A 13,614-nucleotide genomic window follows, 5' to 3' on the forward strand; every position below is an offset into this window, starting at 1 on the left:
AAATTTGTTTAATGGGCAGCTTTTGATGCTATGCAAAAACACATGATACGCTCTTTCACACGTTTCATTAGTTTCAAACCAAAGTAACACTACTTTTGCCTGCGGCACTTTGCTCAAAAGAGACATGACTATAAAAATGCTGGCAGGTTACCTGATGTTGGGCTAGACATGGAGGCTGCAGCTGGCTTTCGTTTCCTCTTGACGTCCCTTGAACATGGTGGTCCCAGGTGGACATTTGCTTGCCTACGGAGAAAGTAAAACAAACTCAGTTCCAATGTCTGTAAGACTGACCATTCACCTCCAGCTCCTACCTTCTCATCAGCTTCTTAACCACAACCCAAAAGTTTCTCAGTGATATGTGAGATGCGAACAAGCAGTGATATGGCGTGTCCTACCATTACTTCTATGCAAGAATAATGAATGTCTGCAAGATTGCTCTTTATATAAACTGTGTGATATTTGCTACTTATAAACTGTGTGATATTTGCTACTTAGTCAGAAATTATTTTGCAATCTATTTGGTATTGTAGTGATCTTAGAATGTACCTATAATGCCAAATGTCCGTACATATTGCTTCCACTACAGTAGTAAACTAGTAAGGTTAGGAATGCAAAACTATCCTCATGCGTTTTTAAAGTCATTATTTCCTTATCAAAGTGCTGTGCAAACAGCTGAATCTGACTTATGGCAGCCTTGTTGCACCTCTAAACAGACTGAAAGGCATAATCTGTTCTGTTAATATCAACTGTTAGGTCTGAAGCCTACTGATGGCCATTTCAGTTTAATCATTTGCCAGTTAAGAAGAGGCCATTTGCCAATTAAGAAAAAATCCGTTATTACTGGAGAGGACTTGAGCTGAGAACTCTCCCAAGTCATAGGAAGCAGAGAAGCTTAATTCAGAAATAACAGTCTTTGCAGCAGACCAGAGAACTTCCTCAAATACCATCCATAATGAATAAAAACATATAATTTAGCAATGACATTGGGTTCAAATCCCTTCTTTGTCCAATATAACAGAGTTCCTTGGTCACTCTTATCATCAGATCTGATGAGCAAAATGCAGAACTACAGTGCAAATAAAATCAGTTAAAGACTGTGAGGAGCTTACGTAGTGTAAAATTTGGAACCATATAAGTTTTGATGATTAAGTGCTGAAAAGCTTGAGAATCTTCAAAGCTAGTTATTTTAGTTTTTTAAAAAAATCCTTAGAGTTTAACAAGCACTTTTATCACATACTAAAGCCTTTGAAATATAACAAAAGGAAAACTTCATGGCTTTTTATTTCCATGACAAAAATCTATTAAAAAACCCAAACCCATGTATTTACAATACGTGCTATTTTCGATGCTGTATTTATGCAAAACCAAATTGTGCTATTGTATCTATAGAGAACAGTGTAGGGACCACAAAGAAATTCCTATACTAGTCCAGTCTATAAATAGTTTGAATGCTGCTGGGTCTATTTACTTACCTGAAAAAAAAAAAAAGAAGTGCAGCCATAAAATAAAGGAAATACCTACTGTTCCATCTTCTCAACTAAAATGCAAAAGCTCTACAAAACGTAGGTAATTTCTGTAGATAATATCTGTCCTCTAAATCTGACATTTAGAACAGTTTCAAAAAAATGTTAAATTGTGCTACAATTCACAGACAGCCAGTTTTTCAAATCTGGGAGCACATATTAATGCAACCAGACAAAGAAGTCTCCTGAGGGGATCGAGTTACTGAGTTTACTCTCAGTAAACTCACCAAGACCAAGTGCTGGGTTCTTCACTTTGGCCACAACAACCCCACTGATGGCTGCAGGCTGGGGGAAGGGTGGTTTGCAAAGCAGCCCAGAGGAAAAGGGCCTGGGTGTGCTGATCAACAGCAGCTGCTCAGGAGCCAGCGTGTGCCCAGGTGGCCAAGGTCAGAGGCATCCTGGCTTGGATCAAGAGTATTGTGGCCAGCTGAACCTGGGAAGGGATCATTCCCCTGTACTTGGTGAGGCTGCACCTCAAGTCCTGTGTTCTGTTTTGGGCCCTTCACTACAAGAACACTGAAGTGCTGGAGCATGTCCAGAGATGGGCAATGGAGCTGGGGAAGGATCTGGAGCACAAGCCCCATGAGGAGCAGCTAAGGAAGCTGGGGTTGTTTAGCCTGGGGGAAAGGAAACTCGGGGAAGACATTATTGCTGTCTACAACTACCTGAAAGGAGGGTGTAGCCAGGTGGGGATTGGTCTCTTCTCCCAACCAGCTGGCAGAAGAATGAGAAGACACACTCTCAAGCTGCACCAGGGGAGGTTCAGGTTGGATATCAGGAGGATTTTCTTCAAGGAAAGGGCTGTCAAACAGTGGAATGAACTGCCCAGAGAGCTGGTTAGAGAAACCATCCCTGGAGGTGAAAAGCTTTCAAAAATACTGGCATACCTACAGAATACACAGAATTCAAATCTCATGTTTGTACGCTGAAGTGACTCACCTCTAAGTAACTCTGCGGATGCTAAAAACTGCTTTTGTACATTACTATAATAATGGCTATACAGTGTTTTAACATAGTTGTAACCATGTATTCTGAAACATCTAAACACACATAGCCTGAAGAAAAGATTCAGGCTTTTATTTTGCATCAGTGACACAGTATTATATTGCTAACTGCTAGAATACAAAATTGTATATAGTAATCCAATTAATTTTAAATCATATAACAATAACAACAAAAATAATGTTAAAATGTTCCCTTTTTAATTTTATGAACTTACACCAACATTAGCCAGCTGATCCTGGGTGGAGAATCACTATGGACTAGGAAAGAATTATGCACTATCATTTCCAAGAGACTTTATGCAATTTTTCCTGGGTCACAAGTGTTAAAGTAAGATTTTGCATAAGAGCTCCTGGCTCTCACCTACATACTCAAACATCTACCCGCACCTGATGATTACACAAGGGATAAAAAAAAAGGAAAAATTAAAATACAAGAATCTCAAAATCCCTTCTTGTAGTGAGAGTAAAGGCAAATCATACTTCAGTTGAAGACTACTATCAAGAATACTGTATCTAGTAGCCCTGCCTCTAGGATACAAAGGCTCAGAGGTCATAAATTGTTCTCTGTAACGTGTTTTTCATTCAGGTTTATCCCTTATTGATCACCCACACTTCAGTTAGTAAATCAGGAGCCTATTGATTACTCACTGGCTCTGACTGACCCAGTGGTAAAAGTGTCATTTCAAGTGGCTGGTGCACTTTACAGGCACCATAAATCTGCATGCAGGGAATCTCCAGGTGGTAAGAACCTTGGGAGAGAGAAGAGCAGAAGACTGCATTCAGGGATGATAGGCCACATTAAAGCAGGGACAGAAAGGATGTCTGAGGTATAACTTACAAAATATACAGATTTTTGGTAGATATCAGACTTTTCAATGTAAATTAGAATTCTAATCACTAGTTTGCATGAAGGTCTCTATCAGTGAGATAACACAACTAGTGAATCCCAGTTTAACAGCAGACTCCTATAGATTCCTACTAACACCATCACCACTAGGAAAATCAAGTCATAGATATGCCCAGCACCCAACATACCAGTGGATAGGCTGAATTATAAAACGTGAAAATGTCACAAGTTGCAATGATGGATTAGTTCTCCTTCCAAAGCTCAATTTTAACAACTCGTCTGAACAGATTAAAATTACTCTAAAGTAGAGTAGAACAGGAAAGGCTGACAGAAAATGTATATTTGTGCATTGTCACAGCCCTTTCTGTGAAGAAGTTTGACACCAGACCTCCGTGAGATGAAAGATCTGGGCTTAAACTTACAAAGTAGAATAGGACTTACACTGTCCTTACTAGCCTTCAATCTCTTCTGCTAGGCCTCCAGGCTTTCTTCAATGTTGCGCAAACAGTAATAAGAAAATAATTCCCTGGTTTCTTTTGGACTACGACAGGTTTATCATAAGAAAAAAAACTAAGTCGCAGTGCTTAGTCACAGGTGGATCTGCCAGGTGACCAGAGACTAACATGAAAATGTAGTTTACAATCTAGAGATGACTAAAATTCTAACTCTGGAGGAGACAAAGGAGAACACACTTAGAGAAACATATCAGGATTGAAAATGTGTCTGTTCTGTTGGCTGCAATATATTCAACTCACACAGCAGTCACTGCCAGGAGTTAGTGTATGAAAAATTACACACGTATAGGAAAAATGGTTTTCAACAATATGAAAAGTCTATAGTGTCTTTTTGACAGTGATAATATTTTTTGTAATCACAAACTAAAGGAATTATTCAGGAAATACTTTTTGCCTTTTGTTCTTGTTTTTAACATAGCACTTATGGCAGCCAGTTCTGCATGCAGGTCATGCTGGAGAAAAACAGGCTTTGTTATGCAGAAAGATGAAATCCACGGTAGTCTCTCATGCGTCTGAAGTAATGGTTCCTTTCATTTTTTTTTTTTCACATGTTTATTCTATAACTTTATTTACATGTTTTTTTAATGACCAGTACTTGCATACACAGGACTCCAATCTCACTTCTCAGTTTGAGATGACTGTGCACTGGAGCTTGCCACTATTTTACATCTACCACAGTATCTCAACAGAAAATTAGGATTGGCAATATCATCTGTGGGAGACAATACAGAGCACAAGGAGACACCAGGCCACAAAGAATCTTACTGAACAGCATCAGGACCCTGAAAACTTCAGTATCTGTGAAGTATAAACTGTAGCAAGATGTTCACTTTTCAAAGTCAGGGTAAAAATCTCAGTCTCACAACAAAGGTCTCTGAAAAGGCCATACAGAGCTAAATGTGACAACCCACGGCCTTGGAGGCAAGAGGCGCACTGCACAGTTGTGGGTGTACGCCTCTCTGTCATCTCCCATCATCCAGCTTGTCTGCTTACACTCTTTATTCTAACCCTGTCCTCAGAAGAGGCAAAGCACGTGGATTATACAGTGAAAGTGAGAGGCAGTCATTAGTCTACTACTGTAAAAACAAGGATGTTATTATCCTCATGTTAAAGTGAATGTTAATAGAGACTGCCTTTTAACGAAGATACTGCTACTGAAACTCCACACAACCCAGCTGTTGCTGTTGTGATGCTCTATTCAGAGCAAACACAAACCAAATGAAAGGCTCTTTCTCTAAGCCCTGAGGTGTTACCTGAGGCTGTTGATGGCGGCTTCACAAAATTAACAGCAAAAGCAGAATTCTTCCTCCTCTTTGACTACAGAGCCAGCTGGGCACCAGTCTAATCTGCACATAACATGTGTAAATCAATACAATTTGCTCATCCTATCTGCATGCAAAGCTCCCGCACGCACAAGTGGTTCCTGCTATCACATGGCAGCGTAGATATTCCTGATGCACAGCAGTCTCCTATGCCCTGCAGTGCCTCTGGGGAAGGCTTCTAGAGCACATTTTCAGACTCCAAACTCTCTAATAGGTCACCTCACTTCTTCAATCTCATAGATCTTCAACAGCAGCAGTCTCTTCCCCAAGTAAGCATTATAATGATGTGGCAGTTCCATTCCTAAGTCTGATGCAAGTGAATGCATTCTCTTCTTGTTTTCCAAACACTCCAAGCAGAGAAGATGTGATCCCATATATTATATTCCCTATTTTCACACCGAATCACACTGTATCTGTGCCAGAAAGACTCCTACTGTTTGCCAGATCTGTTGAGTACACAGATTTGAAATAGGAAGAAAAAAAGAAAAATTCTGAAGCCAAGGGGAATTTATTTTTCACTCCAGAGAATTAGGATTCATCAAAATGGGAATATTAGGCCTCGGTTGACTGCATGTGGCACTAGGTTGATAGCTGCTGCTCACTGCATGCCTGTCAGAAGAATTCAGTTATATTCCCAACTGGAATGTTAGCCAGGCTTTAGCAAAGGAAGACATGAAAATTCTCCAGCTAAATGGAAAAAGAATAAAGAAAAACAGGGAGAAAAATTGCCTAGAATGAACTGGATACTGTCCTGCTCAAGCAGGAAAGTATGAAATTGTGGACATCTGTTCACTCCTTCAGCTGCCTCAGAAAAGGCCTGACATTGAAGGCAATCCCTGTGTTCCCACATGCTTGGGTAAGAGGCAGAAATATCAAGATCTCTGTGCACAGATGCAGTAGTGACAGAATAGTATTTATTTTCACAGGAGTATTTCTAGAGCTGAAACTAGAATTTGAGACATTCAAGTCTGTTCAATTTAACAGCACCACCAAACCCAGAGTATGGGACAACTGGCAGTAAATGAGGAGATCATTCACCCCTCTATATCTTTATCCCATGTTCCAGGCAAGACGACAGACTTGCTACTAAATCAGATTAAACTGTAGATTTACAGTTAGTATTAACAGAGTAAACGCAAAGCAATTTTCTTTATCGTCTTGTTCAAAAGTCTAACACAATTCTTCAAGTCTCCATCTTTAACATCTACCTGCCATCCAAGGTCCACTTTTCCTATCACCTCCAGTGGGAACATTTAATTGCTTTTTTTTTTTCACTCATAATCCTATTTTCAAGGCTAGGCAAATAATAAATGGCGTTAGGGACAATTTATCTTCTACCTTCCTCTCTTATTCTGCCTGCTATTCAAATTACAGGAACATTGGTTCTAGGCTCTTCTGAAACTCTTACTCTGCCTCAAGGGAATAGCATTCCATCAACCAACAACCTACAACATCTTCTCAGCTACATAATACTGAATAACCAACATCTAATAAGATATTCAACTTCAGCCTGTACAAAATCCTCTTAAGTAGAAGGAGCTCAACAACAAAATTCTGTTCAGACCACTCCTCCCAGAGAGGCAAACAGGCAGAGGAGAAAGAGAGAAGGATTCCTTGAGTTGCCCATGTAAGTCTCTACTTGCTTGCTTTCAGCAGTCTGCATCATGAAGTCGAAACCTTAACAGACAAGACATGATTAGCAAACGTTTTGTGTTCTTAAAGGAGAGTAATTATAGGCATGTGAAAAAAGAAGAGATCCCTGAGGTACTCTTCCTTGCATGCCTCCCGAGAGGCAGCAGGGCCATTAAAAATTCCATGATGAAGAGGAAAAACAGTCTGGGAACAGCCAGGAGGCAATACAGCAAATTAATACACCAGCCATCCCTTGGGAGGACTGCAAGAAAGCAGAAAACTCTCCTTGCTTCACAAAATAAAATTATACTGCTAATGATAACAGTCACCACACACAAAAAACTGCTTCTAATGATGGGTGTGAAATTCCCAGTGCTGTACATACACTTTGAATGAAAGCTCTTCTCATCACAGACGTAAATCAAGAAAGGTAGTGTACGATTTATACTGCCTTTCAAATAAGACTTCCCAAGGAACCTTCCACATAGGCTTGTCAGTGTCAAGGAGGAGGTTCTTTCTCTATCCTCAGCTGCGCTCAGTATTCTGGCCTTCAGCTCTGCTTAAACAAAAGTACTGGGTTACCAGTCTTCCAGATAAACTGCACCAAAATCCACCAGTGAGACAAAGAAAACAGGTCCATAGCAGAGAAAAGACTCCACTTAGTAAATATACTCCATTGGACATGCTCAATGATAGCAGAAACAAAGCAGAAAGGAGATTTTGCATGGCACAGCAGGCATCAGGTTGAAGAAACTGGATGGCCACAACATCAAGAAGATTTCTTTTCTAATATATTTTATATTATTTTAAAGAATTTGCTTCCTACACACACATCCCATTCTGGCAAATTTTGGAGCAGAATTTCTGCAGGATGAGGAGCAAGCTGATAGAAGCTTCCTAAAGTACAAACTACTGAAATTGATTCCATACATGGCAAAAGCAGGAGATGTTAACTGGGGCAATAGTTTATCTGAGCTTACAGGGATCAGCTCAACCTCCTGTAAGAAAATGGACCACTAATTTTATATACTCCACTGAGTATGCTTGGCCTGTAAAGCTAAAGAACTACTATCAAGAAAATGTTTCTCTGAAGGAACAATCTCCTTTTTATGCCCTTAGAAGCATCTTAACAAAAAGTAAGCTCCTTGTACCAAAGAGTTAAACCCTTGCCACATACATGGGGCCACAAAACACATTCATTCTTTTCACATTTCTTTCTCCTATAAAAGTTCTTGAGCACATTTCACACTAAAATAGGAACTATTTTCTCAAATTCCAGGCATTTAAAAACATGACTGCATCTGGGATGGTACAATTTCCCTGTCAACTCAGTAACAATTCATCAGTGATTATGTTTGTCAGGACACCACCCACCTGTACGTTAGAGGAGAGAATCAAACATAGATATTAACTGGTTAACTAGACTATACACCCAGAAAAACATAGCAAACACAGTCTCTCCAGGTTTAGAAATCTATTGCAAAGAGTTTGGCTTTGGAAGGGGCCTGAACTGAGCATCGTAAAGGTAGAGACTTTGCCCAGTTTGAATTTGCAGGCAGGATTTGTCCAGCTCACCTTTGTGGAAGACAAACTTCTGTAAACCACCAAGTAAAACACTGGAGGCAAAAGAAAGGTTATCCTAGCTGAAAATGAAGAGACCATGCAATCTTCTTGTTTCACAAGCAGAAAACATCCCCAGAGTGGGGCAAAAGCACAGAAAGGAATCAATTTGCTGATGCACACAATCTTCTGAATTCTTTTTATTCTCATCCAGTTGAACATTTAAGAGCTGATTTCTTCCTCCCTCCCCTTTTCCAGCTTTAACATGCTGGATACAGCAGCATGAGGTCATGGTGCGACATCACAAAATTCCCTGCAGAAGCCAGTGGGAAGAGAGACTTTGCTGGGTGGCTGCCAAGCTTCTGTTCAGACACATACAACCTTAGTACATTTTTCATGCTCTATTTGCTAATTAACAAGGGAAAGAAAGCCATGAAGCTGAAAGTCCAGACATTTCTTTCAGATTGGGCCCCTGGTACAAGCACATAAGCAGAATTGTGTCCAAAGCAAGGCTTTGTCTACTTGCACAGGGAAAGAGCTCAAGGGCACCTTACCTTCAGATAGTCACCTGCAGCACAAAAACAGGAGTCACCTCTAAGGCCAACACTTGAATTTAATTTAGGATTAGTCAGCAGAAGGTGCCTGAATAGTATATTAACCTGAACTGTGCAGCCTCAAATATACCTAACATCTGGCCAAACCAGATGTAAAACTCAGCTATTGCTATAGAGAGATATCAAGCCATTAGAGGTCACCTCAGGTGAGTTCTTAATCTGCTCAGAGGGTCTATTTTAGACACCTAGGATACCAAAACGTTTCAGCACATCACCCACACCAGTTTGTCAGCATTTTCCCTCTCATCTTGTTCCAATTTAATAGCAGGCAATGATACTATGTCCATTTGTACCTATAAAACAGACTTGCAGCAACTCATTGCACATTTCAGAACACACTGCAGTAATTTCTAAAGGAACAGTATGTTCTGCCTGTCATACACTGTTTCATATATTATAACCATTTAGTTCATTGAAACTCTCAAATAAACTGCATTGCTACATTTAGTGCTAAGTTTGGACATGGGCTGCCCAGCGAAAAGTGTGTTAAGTTACAGGCCCGTGAGTACTGTTCAGATCACACAGTACTACTGAAGACATTCAGAGAGGGAAGTGACACAACCCCAAGAGAGCAGAGCAAGGGAGTTACCTGGCAGTGCAGTGTGCTGGTGAGCATCTTCGGTGGGAAGCATCAGCAAGCACATCCAGAGAGTACAGAGGAGATAACGGATTGAACTGGAAAGTCAAGAGATTTTATTTAAGCAAAGCATTAAAAGAAATAGTGTCCAGATAAAGCTCCTCAGATCTGTTCTGTTCACACAGTATAAGGAGACCTTTCTAGCACCTCAAGGGGTAAGACTAGATGAGAACAGACTCTCACTTCAGACAAAAGGCTAGCACAAAGGGTGAAACAGCAAATCTCATAACCATCTTCTCACAACAGACAGCCTCAGCACACTCCTCTTCCAACGTGCATTATTAAAAATGCTGGCTGATTAAGAGTGTAATGCTCTATTGCTGCGTGCCATGAGAAAAAAGTCTGCTTCTCTTTCAAAAAGCATCTTGTCTACTTTCACACTGCAGAGAAAAAAAGGCACTGTTACAAGTTGTGCAAGCACAGAACTTTCCACAGAGCAGTTCCTGTATTCCCAAGGGTTGTGTATATCACTATAACAGACTTCTAGAAGACTCAGGTCCACCAGGTTAAGTTCACAATGAGCACCAAACTCATTCCATGGCAAATGAGTTGCTCCTTCCACTCCCCTCCAACCTCACAAGCTGTCTTTGCAAACTGCTTAAAACTAATTTTTGAAACAATGCATGGTCAGGCTAATGTAAGATACTCTGTTAGACGTACACTAGACAAATCCTGAGGGCATCAAACCTGTGCAAGACAGTTTGCTGTAGAAGATGCAACAGTCAGGATTTTTAATGGTCAGGACAGAAATGGAATAATCTGGTCAACCAATGCACGGAACAAACTTTGCTCAATATGCATACAGAAGCTTTAGACTGGTAGTTTCTCTGGGGTAACTGCTTTATACTTCCATTTGGCATTTCCTCTTTATTTATAATTCACACTTCAAGCAGGAAATTAATTTCCATCTGCTTTGCAAAGTACTACACCAATCTCCAGAACACTTTTCTTGTATTACTAGGATTACTGACACATTTTTAAATAAGAACAAAGGAACAATCCACACCTGTAACAGATCTCATCATATAAGCTATCTGCAACTTCAGAACTCAGTACTAGGCCTCTACCCTCCACCTTTCTGAGAAAGAAGATGCACCACAAAGTTGCTGCTATCAGGGAGCTCCTCCTGAAGTGGGACTGCTTGTTTACTGTCAGTGAAGTAACACTGCAACTGCACAGTAGGGAGAACCACCAGGAACCCTTTGTAACTGGAATGGCTGATTCAAGTTCATTTAAGAAAAACGAAAGTCATTTACTTTTGGTCATTTTAAAGCTTATGCAGTTAATTTTGTCTTTAGCAATAGAAGAGCAATCTGTAAAATGTTCTCACTAATGGAAAATACACAATTACACAAAGGCTTGAAAATTATTTCTTGCCATATACACAGTTTTAGTCACCTGAAAGGTAAAAAAAGATTTCAGCCCTACTGCTCACCAACCATAAAACAACTCACATAGGAATGGAAAGGAGTGTGCATGGCCAGGAGCACTGTTACAACATGACTGCTCGAATGGAAGAGTGGTTTTTTTGCTCTTTGCTAGTAAGAACCTGAGCTTTTGTATCTTCAAGTGAAAAAAAAAAAACCCTAGCACTGAAGTCATGAAAGACTTACTGGAGAATATAGAAGTGCACACACAAGAGATTCAGTTACAAGAATGCCTGTTTCTCTTGCTTATCACCTCTTACATTTTCCTGTTACAGCTGCTATTTAACTACATAATTTAAGCTCACCTTTTTTTCCCTTCTCTGTGGATGGGACTATCAGGTAGAAGCCTGAGCCAAACAAGGCAAAACAAAGCATTTAAAAAGAGAAAAATGTTCCAATTCTTATGGACTTTTGAGAGGCCAAAGCTCCTCCTGTCAAGAGGCGTTTTCCCTCCCACTTACTGTCAGAAAGGACAGCCTACACTAACCTGAAACAGGGAGATAAATAAAAGGAGTTCCTGAGCTATTCAGTTTAAATAGACAATACAACTCCTGAGAAATGGGTTGTGTTCAAAGCCCAGAAGACATCAGTTAACAAAATGAGAAGGGACAGGACTGCCTTACCTCATGTGCACAGGCACAGTGTGTGGGAAATCAGCAGCCAGCATTATGCTATTTCTAGAGAGAAGGAAACCAAGAAAATAAAAAAGGAAAAGCCTTACCTGGTTGCGATCTCTCTTCCCCATGGATGGTAACCAAAAACTGGAAGGAGGCAAGTCGAAAGGACAGGTGGGAGCAATGCCAAGGAATGAATGTGGGGGGAAAAGAAAGGAGGGTTGGGGATAAGAAGAGAAGGGAAGAACAAAGATGGAGGGAAAAAGAAAAATATTAAACATCATCAGGAGTCATATTAAAAACAACAAATTTCAGATCCAAGGAAGAAAATTAGGCATCAACAGCCAATGAAGGCTGGACGCACTGCACTACAGTCAAGATGTGCCATCCTTACCTACCCATTTCCCCAGAACAGCATTAAGGAGATGCCAAAGGATAAGCACTCGACTATTTCCAGCGCTGACTATAATTTAAATACACTAATTGGGGAAGGAGACATAACACCAAAGAAAGAAAAAGTAATTTCACAGATGCTTTGTCAGCACCATTTCTGCAGTCTGGGTATGTGCCTATAGTACAGCTCCACAAAGAAGCATTTGAAAAAATGAACATATGGGGCTAAGTCTTCTCTTAATGTCCAAAAGATCTGCAGTTACTGCAATTGCACATTATAAGGGAGGATAAAAAAAAAGCTGCAAAAAAGATCCACACACTGGGGCAGTCTTATATAAACATACTTACAGATATATATAGATAGATAGATAGATAACACAAAGGGGAAGTCAGTGATTGTCATCAGTAGAATACGGTCTCCCATTCCACAGGGTATGCTTAAGTGTCCACCCAGCTCTTCGTGTCCTTCACTGCCCAGAAGGGAAGAGGATCCTATAGCTCTTTTTCCCCTCCCAAAGTTCCAAACAAGAGCTGTTAAGGGCCTTACTCTTTCTGGCGAGGATCACTAACAATATGACCCAGCCTCTCGGTGCTCAGAGTGCTCATGGAGGTCTCCTGAAACACAAAGACAGACAAAAGGTTGCAAACTCTCTCACACAGTGAGCCGAGAATAACTTGCTGCTGCCAGTAAGAACAAATCTTACTCCCCTGGGTCACATCCTTTCCTTACTAGCCCACTCGCAGCTAACCATGTAACTTCACCTGAGATGATTTAGCTTATTAGAATGGCAGAAAGTCATTCAATTTTATTTATGATGCTTGTTTTTTATTTTTAGTGATTATATTTGCTTGCAGAGGGGCACACCATAAACTGGACTAGAACAAAGTACGCAGCGCAAGGACGTATGAGAGCAGGCGAGGTGGCTAGGAAGTGCTTCTTTCATGTCACAGGGGTCAGCTGGGCTAGAAACAGGCTGAGACAGGACACTACACTGTTCCATTAACAGTGGGGATTCACCAACCACCAATGAATAAATTAAGGGGTGAAAGCATGATGCTTTTGCCCTTACTGAAAGCAGCAATTCAGCAGCAGGACCTTTAGCAACTAAAGAAAAGGTATGTCCTAGGAGAAAGGACTCGCTCTGCGAGCGTGTTGCTTCCTGCAAGACGCTGCCCTGTGTTATGTACTCGATGCTGGCATACACGTACACACACAGCCTGAAGCACCAGCTGTTCACATCTGCATAGCAACTGCCTCCAAGAAAGAAGTGTGCTTTTCAGCAAGGGGCTGAAGATGAGGGCAAAAGTCTTTCACAGGTGAGATTCGTTTGTGCCAGGTACATAGGCAAAACACACTCAAAGTTTGGGGGCAGCTGTAGCAGCAGGGGCGAAAGATGGGCTATTTGTTACAGCAGGAAAATTATTAACTTAAAGTGCCATAATGTTTAAATTTACAGTTTATTACTGTGTAAATTACAAGCCATACTTTTAGTAATTAGCAGCTCGCTGGCGGGGAGCACTGAATG

At 40.6% G+C, this 13,614-nt stretch overlaps 1 protein-coding gene across 7 annotated transcripts in view; it reads right to left on the reverse strand.

The window, feature by feature from the left end:
- GPATCH2L (G-patch domain containing 2 like) overlaps positions 1-13,614 on the reverse strand; it is a 45,468-nt gene that overhangs the window by 18,770 nt on the left and 13,084 nt on the right. For all 7 annotated transcript variants that reach the window (XR_009207911.1, XM_058420846.1, XM_040065941.2 and 4 more), the window contains exons 7-10: positions 12,636-12,703; positions 11,803-11,842; positions 9,607-9,692; positions 152-243 (exon numbers count right to left, since the gene is read on the reverse strand). Coding sequence is in view for 6 of the 7 variants with exons in the window: in XM_058420846.1 (XP_058276829.1) it covers positions 152-243; positions 9,607-9,692; positions 11,803-11,842; positions 12,636-12,703 (286 nt within the window). In the remaining variant the exon portion in view is untranslated. The remainder of the gene's footprint in view (positions 1-151; positions 244-9,606; positions 9,693-11,802; positions 11,843-12,635; positions 12,704-13,614) is intronic.

This window comes from Hirundo rustica, chromosome 6 (genome assembly GCF_015227805.2).
Source record: "Hirundo rustica isolate bHirRus1 chromosome 6, bHirRus1.pri.v3, whole genome shotgun sequence".
Lineage (NCBI taxonomy): Eukaryota > Metazoa > Chordata > Aves > Passeriformes > Hirundinidae > Hirundo > Hirundo rustica.